This window comes from Mustelus asterias, chromosome 14 (genome assembly GCF_964213995.1).
Source record: "Mustelus asterias chromosome 14, sMusAst1.hap1.1, whole genome shotgun sequence".
NCBI classification, from domain to species: Eukaryota; Metazoa; Chordata; class Chondrichthyes; order Carcharhiniformes; family Triakidae; genus Mustelus; species Mustelus asterias.
The window spans coordinates 29,136,204-29,151,039 of NC_135814.1; the positions used below are offsets into that span (position 1 = coordinate 29,136,204).

The following is a 14,836-nucleotide window of genomic DNA, read 5'->3' on the forward strand; positions in this document are numbered from 1 at the left end:
TCACCACATTACAAGAACGACATAATTGCCCTGGAGAGAGTGCAGAGGAGATCTACAAGAATGTTGCCAGGGCTCGAAAATTGCACCTATGAGGAAAAATTGGATAAGCTGGGGTTGTTTTCCTTAAAACAGAGGAGGCTAAGGAGTGACTTAATTGAGGTGTACAAGGTTATGAAGGGCCTAGATAAAATAGACAGGAAAGACCTGTTTCCCTTGGCTGAGAGGGGAACTACCAGAATTCGATCTACATCTGATGTGTTATAACTGACAATGCTACAGACCAGGTGCTTGAAGATGGGATTAGAATAAGCGGCAAGTTTCAGTGTCATGACATTTCTATAGTTTTGTAATAGTTGGCATGTGCAGGCAGCAGGAGTGGAAAGGCCATTTCTTTGTAACTAACACGAGAAAACATTTCACCTCACCTGCCCTCCAAAGTCCAGCCATCCACCTTCTCCTCCCTTGTGTGTGTGTGTGTATGTACATGTGTGTGCATACGTGCACATGCATGTGTAAATGCATGTATGTGTACACGTGTGTATGTGCACCCATATGTGCATGTGTGTGTGTACATGCATGTGCACGTGTGTGTATGTGCGCATGCACGTGTGTGCGCACACTAGGCCTGAGCTGACCCTTGCTGGAGCAGGCTCAAGGGGCCGAGTAGGCTACTCATGCTCCTCATTCATATGTTCGTAAGTTCATACAAGGAGAACCCATTGGTTTCAGATCCCGACTCCATTCCTGATTTTCCTATCAGCAATACCTTCCTCCACATCTGTCACCATTTTAACTTACTTGTACTCAACATCATTCAGTGCACATCAGTCTAGCTTACTCCCTGACCACTGATAAATACTGGTGAGCTAGGAGGAATGGAATATTTGATGGTGTGTGTTGTGAAGTGCGGTTTCTGGCTCTGGTAGTGGAGGAATAAATAACTTCATGATAATTGGAATCCTCATCACTTCCAGTAGATGAGATAATCTGAGGACTTTATGATATGTTTTCCAGACCATTTATTGTAGGATACAATAAGAGCAGGAACAGAGAAAGAATGTCATGTGTGCCGTTAATTCTCCATCACTGACACATTCCATGGTCTCCTTTCCCAGGGCAGAATTTTACAGTCAACCGCATGTGGACTCACAGGAGGGGAGGCCTGCAAATTTCCTTCATTCCTTCTCGCCACCTAACCACCCACTCCTGACCTGGCAGTGAATATATGGGAGGCAGGCAAGGCCTACGATGGTTCACCTGCCCTTGTCCCAATTGAGGCCTTTAAGTGGTCAAAAAGGGCTGTTTCCCGCCACAATTTCTAGGCTACCGGTTTGGGGGGTGGGAGGGGGGGGGAGTTGCTCGGGGGAAGTCCAGCAGATTAGCCTGCTCAGGCCTTGGGTAGGAAACGCCTTCTGTGATCAGGCCTCTTCCCCAATATCTGCCCCCAACTCCCACCCCATCCATCAGGTGTCCCCCTCGTCTCCATCCCAGACCTTTGCAACCTGGCTCCCTCCAACCCCAACCTCCATTTAGTGGCCTCCTCTCCTGGCTCGGTTGAGAGATCACCTCCATCCTGGGAACATTGTTCCATGGGGCTTGGTGTAGTCCCAGTAGTGACCACCACTCCCAGTGGCGCTGCAGTCAGTCAGATGACAGGTGGCTTTTGGAAGCAGGAATCTTTCCAAGATGTAAATGAAAGAACGTTAATTGGCCGCAGGGCGGCCGTGCTAAACGGTGGTGTGTTCTCCGCCAACATATTCAGTGGCGGAACAGAACAAATCCCATCATCTGAAAAATCCAGTCCCAAGATTCATAACTGTCCTTATGAGTTAGAAATGTGAACTTTGGAAGTGTTATGTCTGCTGTTGCAGCTCTGTCTGAAGAATTACAAGTTGTTATCCCCTTGACAAAGAATGCAAAAACTGGGGATTAAGTTTTATTCCAAAACATGTCTTAACCGCAGGAATCCAGCGACCGTCTTGGTTCTTTCTATGGCTCAGTTGGCTAATAGGTGTTTTGGGTAGGTTTTATATTTTCACTATCAGGTCATTGACAATAAGAGAATAGCAATTCCTTTCGTTGATATTAAGAACCCACAGTTTCGAAAGTTGTAGAATTTAATTGACTGCATGTTCAGTCCAAAATGTGCATTAATTCAAATACAAATTGGCACAAGAAGAAAAACATGAACAGATGGAAATAATGAAAGCAAGGAGGGTTTTTACTTTGTATTGTGTTCATTATATTGCCATTGACAGCCTTACTGGCCTTGGTACAACTCATTCACCAACACAGTAATCTTACACACATCACTGTGTTGCTGACATAGACAAAGCCAGTAAGCTTACGAGCGCAGAGAAGCTTGGCTATTGATGCAGGGCAACTGAATCAGATACAGTAGTGATTTTTTTTTACCTTTTTGACTTTCTGTGTATTCTGTTGTCTTTTAAACATAGAACATAGGACAGTACAGCACAGAACAGGCCCTTCGGCCCACGTTGTTGTGCCGAGCTTTGTCTGAAACCCAGATCAAGCTATTTCCTCCCTATCATCCCGAAGTACTCCATGTGCCTATCCAATAGCTTCTTAAATGTTCCTAAAGTTTCTGACTCCACTATCACTACAGGCAGTCCATTCCACACCCCAACCACTCTGAGTAAAAAACCTACCTCGGACATCCTTCCTATGTCTCCCACCATGAACCCTATAGTTATGCCCCCTAGTTACCGCTCCATTCACCCAAGGAAATAGTCTTTGAACGTTCACTCTATCTATCCCCCTCATCATCTTATAAACCTCTATTAAGTCTCCTCTCAACCTCCTCCGCTCCAAAGAGAAAAGCCCAAGTTCCCTCAACCTTTCCTCATAAGACCGACCCTCCAAACCAGGCAGCATCCTGGTAAATCTCCTTTGCACTCTTTCCAGTGTCTCCACACCCTTCTTGTAGTGAGGTGACCAGAACTGCACACAATATTCCAAATGTGGTCTCACCAAGGTCCTGTACAGTTGCAGCATAACCCCACGGCTCTTAAACTCAAACCCCCTGTTAATGAATGCCAACACACTATAGGCCTTCTTCACGGCTCTATCCACTTGAGTGGCAACCTTCAGAGATCTATGGATATGAACCCCAAGATCTCTCTGTTCCTCCACAGTCTTCAGAACCCTACCTTTGACCCTGTGATCCACATTTAAATTTGTCCTACCAAAATGAATCACCTCGCATTTGTCAGGGTTAAACTCCATTTGCCATTTTTCAGCCCAGCTCTGCAATTGCAAACTTGCAAACTTCATTGCAGTGTGAATGTAAGCCTACTTGTGACTAATAAATAAATGAACTTTAAATAAAATAAAAACTTTACAATTCTGCAGTGACTCACTTATTATTATTCTCATTATTTTCTATTGGTTATTCTGAATTCATTCTCCTTTCACCATTTGGAAATGTAGATATATCATTGCAGTCATCGGTCAAAGGCCACGATTCTCCCAAAAGTGCTGAATTAGTGGGAGAACTGTTCTAAATCCCGACTGTTTTGTCAGTTCAGCTTCTCACCTGAATCTCCGCACTCTGTGCACTGCAGAGATCCCAGTCGTGAATCTCATTAAAAACCCAGTGGTGGGGGGGGCCTATTCACGCTGGAGTTTGAGAGTTCTGGAAATCTGCGCATGCGCAGTGGTCCCGATCTGTCAGTCTCCCCGTTTGCTGGCCAGCCCGATCACTGGGCAGCCCGGGACCCCCGCAGTGCTGCCCCTTCAGACCCCCCCCCACGGCCCGATCACGGCCCCCACAGCAATTCCCGGGCCAGCCCTGACTCCCCCCCCCACCCCCCACCGTCCCGGAGTGCCCCAATGCACAGCTTCCCCCCCCTCCCCCTAGTAGTGGCGATCCCCCCAGCCCCCTCACCCTGGCAGAGCGCCCCCCCAGGTCAGACCCCCCCCAAAGGCAGGCTCCCCCTTAGCCCCCAGCAGACCACCCCACCCGCCCCCCCCCCCCCCCCACCCACCCCAATCGCTGCCCTCCCTCCATCCCAATGCAGAGTGGCAGCAGGACCCCCCCCCCACCGATCACCCCTAGGCCTTGTCCATAATAGGCCCCACCCCCTTGGCACTGTCCCATGCCTGGTGGACAGTGCCAAGGTGCCCCCTGGACATGGGCACTTTGTTCCTTGGGCAGTGCCAGGGGCACAGGCTGGCACTGCCAGGGTGCCCATGTCCAGCGGACACCACCACCCCCCCGCTGCCCGACCCTCTGGGGTGCCCCGATTGCCCCCCCCCCTTCATTCCAGCAGGGTCTCTCACTAGTTCCCCGAGCGTGGGGAACTAGTCTGAACCCCGCCGAATGAAGTACTCCTGGCGGGGTGGGAGATTGTCCCGATAATTAACTAATCTACATATTTTTAAACATATTTTTAAAAAATTTGAATGACTTACCTGCCTTCCTGCCGGTTTCCAGCATGGTCTGACCGGTGACTGTTCACCGGCTCTGGGAGATCTGCATGCGTTCCCGGCGCATGCACAAATCCCTGTTCAAGGCCGGAGGCACGCAACTCCCATCCCGACCCAGCAGAAAAGTTGCAAGTCGCGATGGGAGAATCGTGGCCATGGTTGCCTTCAGTCGGATGCTTTAGATGCATCCTTGCCACAAAAATAAACAAGCAATTGTTTTTACAATCAAGAGTGATGAACAGATCCTCAACAAATTGTGCATTTCCACCTGCAGTAATTGATTGAATAAGGACTCGTCAAATTCAACTTTTTCTGAAATTATTTGTTGCATATGGGAACATTCACCAGAACTCCACCTTGCCCGCCACGGAATTGGAGCGGGCGATGGTCCGACAACATTGATCTCCATTGACCTCGGGCAGAAATTTCTGGTCTCGCTCGAGCGAGGCTGTGAAATCCCACCCACCTGAATGGAGTTGTTTCTGAGATATTGAATGTGTATATTCTGTCTGTCAAATTCACATTGGATGAATCTTGACAGCTTACAATCTACCTGCAGCCATAGGGTTCTCTGGTTTCAAATGATCCAGCCAAGAACTGGCTGTAACCATCCAATAGTTAGCACTGCTGCCTCACGGCGACAGGGACCCGGGTCCAGTCCCCAGCTTGGGTCACTGTCGGTGCGCAGTCTGCACGTTGTCCCTGTGTCTGTGTAGTTTTCCTCCAGGTGCTCCGGTTTCCTCCCACAATCTGAAAGACATGCTGATTAGGTGCATTGACCTTGCTAAATTCTCCCAAACAGGTACCCGATTGTGGCGACTAGGGGATTTTCACAGTAACTTCATTGCAGTGTTAATGTAAGCCTACTTGTGACACAAATAAATAAAATTTAAACAATGTGGATAGTGCAGCCTGGGGTTTTAAATGGTGTGGGAGTGCAATGGTAAATCACAGAACTGAGCCCCACTAACCTCTCTTTGTTTATTTCCTTGGGACAAGGCCAGCATCTACCATCCCTAGTTTCCCTTCAGATGGTGGCGGCTGCTTCTTGAACTGCTGCTATCCATATGGGCTAGACATACCCAATGTGCTATTCTGGAGGAAGTTCCAGGATTTTGACTGAGCAATAGTGAAAGAACAGTGAGATAGTTCCAAGCCAGGGTGCTAAGTAACTTTGAAGAGAACCTGGAGGTAACGATGTTCCCATTGCACCTGCTGCCCTTGTCCTTCCAGGAGGTAGAGCTTGCGGGTTTCAAAGATCCAGTTGAAGGAAATTTGGCAAGTTGCAGCAGTGGATCTTGTCAATGGTACACTCTGCTGCTTGTGTGTTCCCCCAGTGGTGGAGGGAGATATTGTACTCCCTTCAGCTGAAAATAACAAAATCCATTGAGATTATTAGTGAAAAAATCTTTTGTCGCTAGCAGGATTAGGCTAGGCAGCAAAGCAGGATTAGGCTGTTGAGTTGGACGATCAGCCATGATTGTGATGAATGGCAGAGCAGGCTCGAAGGGCCGAATGGCCTCCTCCTATCTTCTATGTTTCTATGTATGTTTCCCTGTTTTCCTCCAATTGATTCCCTTAATAATGACTGAAAATAGATATTTCAACTGGTATCAAAAATATCTTCAAAGATCCAACATCTGTTCTAGTTTTTGGCTTGGATCATTGTCTGTGTGGAGTTTGCACGTTCTCCTCGTGTCTGCCTGGGTTTCCTCCCACAGTCTGCAAGATGTGCTGGTTAGGTGCATTGACCCGAACAGGCGCCAGAGTGTGGCGACCAGGGGAATTTCACAGTAACTTCATTGCAGTGTTAATGTAAGCCTTACTTGTAACTAATAAGTAAACTTTAAACCTTATAAGCTTTAGTTTATTTCACTGATGAAGTTAATGAGACTGATGAAATATGTGACAATGTAAGACAAGTCAGTGTTCATACTAATGTTGTATTGTACTAATGATCTTTACTTCTAAATGCAGTTCTCTGTATTCCTCCATGTGAACATGGTGGATCCTGTATAACCAGAAATACCTGCTCTTGCCATTACGGGTTTGTGGGACCAAGATGTGAAACGAGTAAGTGAATGACCTGCTTTGATATTATTCTGAACAACAAAAACATTATGCAAGGGAATTTTATGTAAGATAGGCTTTATTAAGGAATGTTGTACTCAAATTGTGACGCTGACATGGAATAATATTCGTCATTATTCCAATATAATTTTAAACCAGTAGCAAGATCAGAAAATCCTCTTAACTCATTTACAGACTAGATATTTGGAATAGACTCTGACGAAGGGTCATCCTGACTCGAAACGTTGGCTTGATTCTCTCTCCACAGATCGGTCAGACCTGCTGAGATTTTCCAGCATTTTCTGTTTCAGATTCCAGCATCTGCAATATTTCGCTTTTATATGATGTGGAATGGACTGTTCTGAGCTACGATCTTTTTTTGAGATTGGGTCCTTCTGCCTTGGACTCTAGGCATGGGACTTGAGTCTTAGATTGCAGACATACTCTGGGATCTATGTGACACTTGTTCATTAGTACTACTTTGAAACAGGTTACAGAGTAGGCACGTAACTCTTAGGCATGATTCCAACCTCTGTCAAGAGCCTCAAACATGACTGACAAACGTCAGTGGTAACTAATCATCTATGTCATACACTAGCATATCCCATCTGTGAACCCTTTATACTACACCTCCGCCCAAGTATATTATCCTACTTCTTTAACATCAGCATGAAATTATGGGTGGGATTTTCCACCCATAAATGCGAAGTGATGCATTTTGGAAGAAATAATGTAGGGAGGAGTTATACAATAAATGGCAGAGTCATCAGGAGTATAGAAACACAGAGGGACCTAGGTGTGCAAGTCCACAAATCCTGTATGCTTGCCTTTATAGGACGGGGTATAGAATATAAAAGCTGGAGTCTGATGATGCAGCTGTATGGAACGCTGGTTAGGCCACATTTGGAGTACTGCGTCCAGTTCTGGTCGCCGCACTACCAGAAGGACGTGGAGGTGTTAGAGAGAGTGCAGAGAAGGTTTACCAGGATGTTGCCTGGTATGGAGGGTCTTAGCTATGAGGAGAGATTGGGTAAACTGGGGTTGTTCTCCCTGGAAAGACGGAGAATGAGGGGAGATCTAATAGAGGTGTACAAGATTATGAAGGGGACAGATAGGGTGAACAGTGGGAAGCTTTTTCTCAGGTCGGAGGTGACGATCACGAGGGGTCACGGGCTCAAGGTGAGAGGGGCGAAGTATAACTCAGATATCAGAGGGATGTTTTTTACACAGAGGGTGGTGGGGGCCTGGAATGCGCTGCCAAGTAGGGTGGAGGAGGCAGGCACGCTGACAGCGTTTAAGACTTACCTGGATAGTCACATGAGCAGCCTGGGAATGGAGGGATACAAACAATTGGTCTAGTTGGACCAAGAAGCGGCACAGGCTTGGAGGGCCGAAGGGCCTGTTTCCTGTGCTGTACTGTTCTTTGTTCTTTGATTTTCCAGTCCCACCATCACGGGTGGGACAGGAAAATTTGGAAAGCTGATCAACTCTCCCATTTTTCCCTAGTCGCCGGTGTCTTGGGCCGGAAAATCCCATCTGTTCAAGGTGAGGGGCAGGAGGTTTAGGGGGGAATATGAAAAAAATCTTTATTACCCAGAGGGTGGTGACAGTCTGGAGTGCGCTGCCTGGGAGGGTGGTAGAGGCGGGTTGCCTCACATCCTTTAAACAGAACCTGAATGAGCTCTTGGCACATCATAACATTCAAGGCAATGGGCCAGGTGCTGGTAAATGGGATTAGGTGGGAGGTCAGGTGTTTCTCACACATCAGTACAGACTTGAGGGGCCTCTTCTGCGTTGTATGATTCTAAGATTGCAGCTGATAGAAATATTGTTTGATCTGTTTGATTCACATGGGGAAAAATGTATTCAGAGATTTTCTGGGGGTGGATAAAATTGAGACAGTCATCTATGGAATGTAAAAGGAATCGATTGAATAGGCTTCATGGCTTTTTCTCCTTCCAAAATGTATTTCTCTATTCTTACCGATTAAAACTATATGTGGAGATGCCAGTGTTGGATTGGGGTGGGCACAGTAAGAAGTCTTACAACACCAGGTTAAAGTCTAACAGGTTTATTTGGAATCATGAGCTTTCGGAACGCTGCTCCTTCATCAGCTGAGTGATTCACTCACCTGATGAAGGAGCGGCGCTCCAAAAGCTCACAATTTCAAGTAAACCTGTTGGACTTTAACCTAGTGTTGTAAGACTTCTTACTATTAAAACTACACAATGATAGATATTTTCTTTCTGTCACCTTGAGATGATGAAAAGGTTTATTCTGGTGAAATTGTGAAGTGCTTCATTTCCTCCTGCCATGGACATGTTGAATGCAATTGAAACTGAGGTTTTTTTTATATTCACAGTGGTTTGCAATAGGCACTGTCAGAATGGTGGCAAGTGCACATCTCCTGATGTTTGCAAATGTAAAGCTGGGTGGTCAGGACCCTCTTGTGAAACAGGTAAATAGATTGGAAATTTGAATGTCAATCTGGACCTGTGTATTTCTATGCTCACGTAAACATAAATTAGTGCTGTCCTCTGAAACTTTTACATATCTCTCCAAACAGAGCACTTGTGAGATTCAACTTTGCATTATGTTCTCCTTTTTAAAATGTGCGATGTACATTCTCGTGCATCCCTTCACTAATATACTGGTTAATTCCTCATTTTGTGCAGCTGTTTGCAGCCCTGTGTGTCTTAATGGTGGAATCTGTGTACGACACAACGTATGTATCTGTCCTCGTGGTTTCTACGGGGTTCACTGTCAGAATGGTAAGTTCTCTCCCAATGGGTTTTAAATATTATTCAGCGCCATGCACTGTTCTGCAACCACGGGGTTTCTGCAAATGATCTAACCGCCAAGAGATGCACAAAAGTAGTCTGGTGTACCTTCCTTTTCAACATTAAAGTTGGAATAAAAACATTCCATTCTTAGACTTTTGATGGCGCCGGAACGAGGCGACTTCTTGCAAGCTGTGCCCAGCATACCTTCTAATTCTATCTTTTATTCTCGTTCAATGCTTCTAAAACTTTATTTTAACTCTTTTAAACTCTCCAACAATGCTTTAATGCAATATCTTATGGACTTACCTTGCATTAAGTTGATCTTTCTCTACAACCTAGCTATGACTGTTACACTGCATTCTGCACTCTCTTGTTTCTTTCTCTATGAACGGTATGCTTTGTCTGTATAGCGCGCAAGAAACAATACTTTTCACTGTATGTTAATACATGTGACAATAATAAATCAAATCAAATCAAATCAAACTTTTGACCCAAGGTCTTGTTTAGCTCAGACTCCTGAGCAAGGGAATTTTGCTGTAATAATTGACATGTGTTTTTAAAATGCCCTGCGATAGTTTCTAAGTGCAACACAACTACGATTCAGGTGCAAGTTATGTCCATTTTTAAAAGTGCTTTGTCCCATCGCCATCACCCCCCTCCCCCAACCCCCACTGAGTTACCGCTCAAAATTAATTTGCATATCAGCAAAATCTGCCACTAACGAGTGCAGTCAGCGTTTTAAAACATTTATTTCAAGAAACCCTTGATATACTGGTAACTTGGTAAAATCTGTTAATACAGATGGATATGGGTACATCACAAAAAAATAAGCATTTAAAATCACAGGGTGGAATTTTCCCATCCCGCCAGCCACAGGAATCATAGTGGGCGGGGGCAGACCATACAAAGGTCTGTTAGCTTCGGGCGTGATTTTCTGGTCTTGAGGTGAAAATCCCACCCACAGTGTCAATCCACCACCTGTGAGTAACTCACTTCGAAATGACTGAAAATTACAATACAGAACTATTTTCGAGTTGGGTTAGGGTAGAGTAATAAGTTATTTTGTAAAAATAAAGTGTTATAAACTTTCAAAATATTATTATTAGTGACCATGCATTGAAAAGATTGAGTTTATTTTTTGGAGTCTCCCCGAAGGTCCCACAAGTTACTCAGGGACTTTCACAGCAACTTCATTGCAATGTTAATGTAAGCCTACTAATAAATAAACTTAAACACAAATAAGTCCAATTAGTGGGAACCCCCAATGGAGATTTAGTCATCTTTGAGGATTGGGACTGCTCCCAAAGTGATGTCTCTAAAACTAGCACAAAAGGTTGTAAAAAATTGAGATACACTGAATGCAATTTAAAAGTCGCACATTCTGAGCACCTGCTAATGCTGATATCGGAGGCAGTGAGCCAAGAAAACCAGTGCGATAAGGTACAAATTACAGACCCATTTCATTTCTTGTGAAAAGCACGAGTAAATTGTTTCTGTTAAGAAATAAAAAAATCTTATCTTCCCTGTTTCACCGCTTCCTATTCAGCGTTATATTTCATTATCAGCAAGTTTTCAGAAAACATTATTGTGCAGCATTTGCAAATATTGCGGTGCTAGTGGGAATTAAAAACGCTGACATTTCATTGAATAACTTTACTTCCACCTTTTCAGAAGTAGGGTGAGGCTGTTTATAAGAACTATTTCTGATTCAGAAGCACCCAGGAAAATCACCCTTCAAAATTAGCCCCCTTACTTAGCAGAGCAAACCTTGAAAATCTCAAAATAAGATAACAAGCACACCAAGCAAACCAACTCTGAGGGCGGAATTATATGAAAAAAAATGAAGTGCTGAACGAGTGAGAAAATGGTAGAGTTTCAGATTTGTTTTTTTGGGCGAGTTTAAAAAAGCAATCTTATGGCACTTAGTCTAAAAAACGTGCCAGGATGCGATTCTCACCAATAGAGGAGGACATGGTGCCTCATTTCGCTTGTGAAGCCGGCTTCTGAGCTCTAGGGGGCGCCATTGCGCGGGCACCCCAATCTCCTGTCACTCGCGCCCCACGGACATCGAGACCCGCTGCTGATTGCTCCCTGTGACAGTCTCCCCCACCACCCCCTCCACCGGACATTACCCGTTTTCCCTCCCCGCTGATCACTGCTGCTGCAAAGTTCCCCCAACCCCCGAATCGCTACCCAGAGATTCCCCCAACCCACCCCGAACCACCCAATCGCTGCCCTGGACATCATCCCCCCAACCCCGACCGCTGCCTCAGACATCATCCCCCCACCCCCCTGACTGCCGCCCCCACCGATCAATCCCAACCCTCCCCGATCGCCGCTCCCACTGTTTAACCCCACCCCTCTGCAGAGTTCCCTCTTTCCCTCCCTATCCCTACGGAGCTGCGCTGCGCCCTCAGGCCCCACTCCCTAATTAGGCAGTACCAGGGTGCTAGGTGGGCAGTGCCAGGGTACCATGTGGGGTCTGCCAGGCTGGCATTGCCCATGGGGCTTAATGGCCTCCGGTCCCACTGGCATGTCATGAATGCCATTCAGAAATGGCACAAAACTGATTTCACTGGCAAATCTGTGCTGGTAAGATTGCGAGAGTGAAATACTGGGCGAAATCCTGATTTTTCGCCTCTCGCCTGACCTTACCTGCTTGACACACCGATCAACCGGCAGGACGAGCTGGTGAGATCAAGGCCTGAGTTGCAACAGGAATGATGAAACCATGCTTGAACAATGCAAGTCCAATTCGGCATTGCAGAATAAATCCATCCATCCATTAGAGAAATAGAAATGTGTGGAAGTAATAACCATATTGCTTTGACTGAAATGCATTTTTATAGCAAAGGAGATGATTGAAATGGAAGTACCTATTGATAACATTAAAATCCAATCTCTTCCTTTGCAGCTGTTTGCAATCCCCCCTGTAAGAATGGCGGTCACTGTATGAGAAACAATGTGTGCTCCTGTCTTGATGGCTATACAGGAAGAAGATGTCAGAAGAGTGAGTTCTAATCCCCTGTTATGCTCCAAGTTTTCACAGCCAGACTCAATCAGCTTTTTTTTACCATAGAAAAGATGAAAACTCTGATCTCAGAGATCGAAAAGCATCAGTGAATCTAATACTAAAATATGAGCTGCTCGTAATTGTTTATTACAATTGAAGTAATCGCTTTTGTATCAAAAGACATTAAGCATTTTTAAAATTCCTTCCTTACTACCTAATGTAGCACCTTTCCCTTAGGGCAGTGGTTCCCAAAGGGTGCGGCGCGCCACACTGGCGCGGCGAGAGAGGATGGCAAGTGTGGCGGGAAGATTCAAGGACAATCAAAGAAACATTTAAGCATGGATTAGATATTTTTCCAAAGTGATTGTTTTATACTTTCTGGATGTCCCATGACCATATTATAAAGTAGTTGTGTCCTATGTTATGAATCAAGCACTGCTGGGAGTTGTTTTTTTTTTGTTTTTTAATGTATTTCTTATCAATAAAAAATTCAGTGTGGCGCGAGCAAATTTTTATTCTGAAAGTGCGGCCCAGTGAAAAAAGTTTGGGAACCACTGCCTTTGGGGTTAGGATCATTTTCTCCTCCTGTGTTGACTATCTCCCTTTCTGGTGATTGTTACAATCCTGTTCGGGACGGTTAACATATAAAGGAGAAATCCCAGCATCCAGTAATTAATTGACAGAACTATGCCACAGGATTTCACATTTCCTTTTAACAAAATTAAATATTATGTGTCAGAAATAATTAAAACAAAGTAAGCACTCTTAACACTATAGCTTATAAAGGCTTATGCTATAAACTCCGTTTTACTTTCTATTTCCCAAATCTTTAAGGTTCATTAAACTTTTCCTGGGACCAACTCAAAAGCTGTGTCACCATTTGCTGGAATTCCCTCCGATTTCTCTTTAGCGAATCCTCTTTAGGGGATTTTTCAAAGTAACTTCCTTGCAGCGTTAATGTAAGCCTACTTGTAACACTGATAAATAAACTTAAACTTAGTGTTCCAGCTATTCACCAAGGTACAAGATTTCATGGAGGTCGATACATTAACGTTGCACTATGCAACCCTCCAAATACTTTATTGACCCCATGACTCTTGCCTTCCATGTCTCAAGCATGGGCCTCCCTGTGACAACTGCGTAGCAAATTAAAACATCAGAAAAATATCCTTTGTTTCCAATAGCCCACTGGCACAGTTTCAAATTGCCATTTTATGATTGTACATTTCTAGCTGTTAACCTTTTTAGTCAACTTGGCCCAATCTTTCAAATGTAATAAATTCCCGGTTTGTTTGAATTGCATTTATTTCAGGGTTGCTTATCAGTTTCCTAACTAGATGCCCTCCCTGTTTTCTACAGTTAAAACTTTAATTCAAAAAACTAAAATTAATATTCTTAAACATGAACCATGAACTAGATTGGCTTTTTCAGCCTTAAGACTAACCAGAACACTCTGCATTTGAGTATTATTGATTCCTTTCTGGCGGAAATCTCTTTGGACTTCTGCATTAACCTTAAACAACACAAAAAGTAATGGCAAATCAGCAGTGCTCTCATTTGGTCACATCTGGTTACGGGGAGGTGTATTATCGCTAGATTCTTAATCTAGAAACTCAGCTAATGTTCTGGGGACCTGAGTTCAAATCCCGCCACAGCAGCTGGTGGAATTTGATTTCAATTAAAAAATATATCTGGAATTAAGACTCTACTGATGACCATGAAACCATTGTCGATTGTCGGAAAAGCCCATCTGGTTCACTAATGTCCTTTAGGGAAGGAAATCTGCCGTCCTTACCTGGTCTGGCCTACATGTGACTCCAGAGCCACAGCAATGTGGTTGACGCTCAACTGCCCTCTGAACAAGGGTAACCTAGGGATGAGCAATAAATGCTGGCCAGCCAGCAATGGCCCATGTCCCATGAATGAATAGAAACAAAATCTGTGCTGCATAAGACTTTATTGTTGGTGTTTTAAGTTGTGGTTTTACATGAAAGTTGCAAGAGCCTTATTGAGATCACAATTCCAGTGCAAGGAAAGAGGATGAAACAGCTCTACACCTGACTTTGCTTATCGACCGGAGCATGTCAAGACAAGTTGCCATGATCGGTACATAATTTCCTTTGAATAGATCAGTGGCCACTTGGTGGATATGACCAATCAGACTCTGGTCTGTCTGTCGGCAAATGCACTTTGATTGAAATATTTGTGAAGGACCATCCAACCGAAGAGTTATATTGCACTTGGACCATCAGGTCTGCCGTCATAGTTTGCCCTTAAGAATAGCCATTCATCATCTGCCAAATCAAGGTATAGACAGCTCAATCTTCAGATGGAAATTAGCTGGAGGAATTGTCAGTATTGAACAGAAAGTACAAAAGCAGCAGCAGATCAATTATCATTCCGGCTCATAAAATCAGGGTTTGAATCAGAAGAAAAATGCAGAAATGACCTTAAAACTACAGAGCATTTTTACGAGGTACTTAAATTTTTCATAACTAGGTCTGAACCTAGCAATTTGAGA

At 44.5% G+C, this 14,836-nt stretch overlaps 2 protein-coding genes across 5 annotated transcripts in view; one reads left to right on the plus strand and one right to left on the minus strand.

The window, feature by feature from the left end:
* Nucleotides 1-14,836, plus strand: part of LOC144503550 (von Willebrand factor D and EGF domain-containing protein) — a 269,846-nt gene that overhangs the window by 246,442 nt on the left and 8,568 nt on the right. The window contains exons 24-27 of the mRNA XM_078228019.1: nt 6,427-6,522; nt 8,882-8,977; nt 9,195-9,290; nt 12,217-12,312. Coding sequence (XP_078084145.1) covers nt 6,427-6,522; nt 8,882-8,977; nt 9,195-9,290; nt 12,217-12,312 — 384 coding nt within the window. The remainder of the gene's footprint in view (nt 1-6,426; nt 6,523-8,881; nt 8,978-9,194; nt 9,291-12,216; nt 12,313-14,836) is intronic.
* Nucleotides 1-14,836, minus strand: part of LOC144503551 (general transcription factor II-I repeat domain-containing protein 2-like) — a 114,449-nt gene that overhangs the window by 5,922 nt on the left and 93,691 nt on the right. The gene's annotated exons all lie outside the window — the stretch shown is intronic.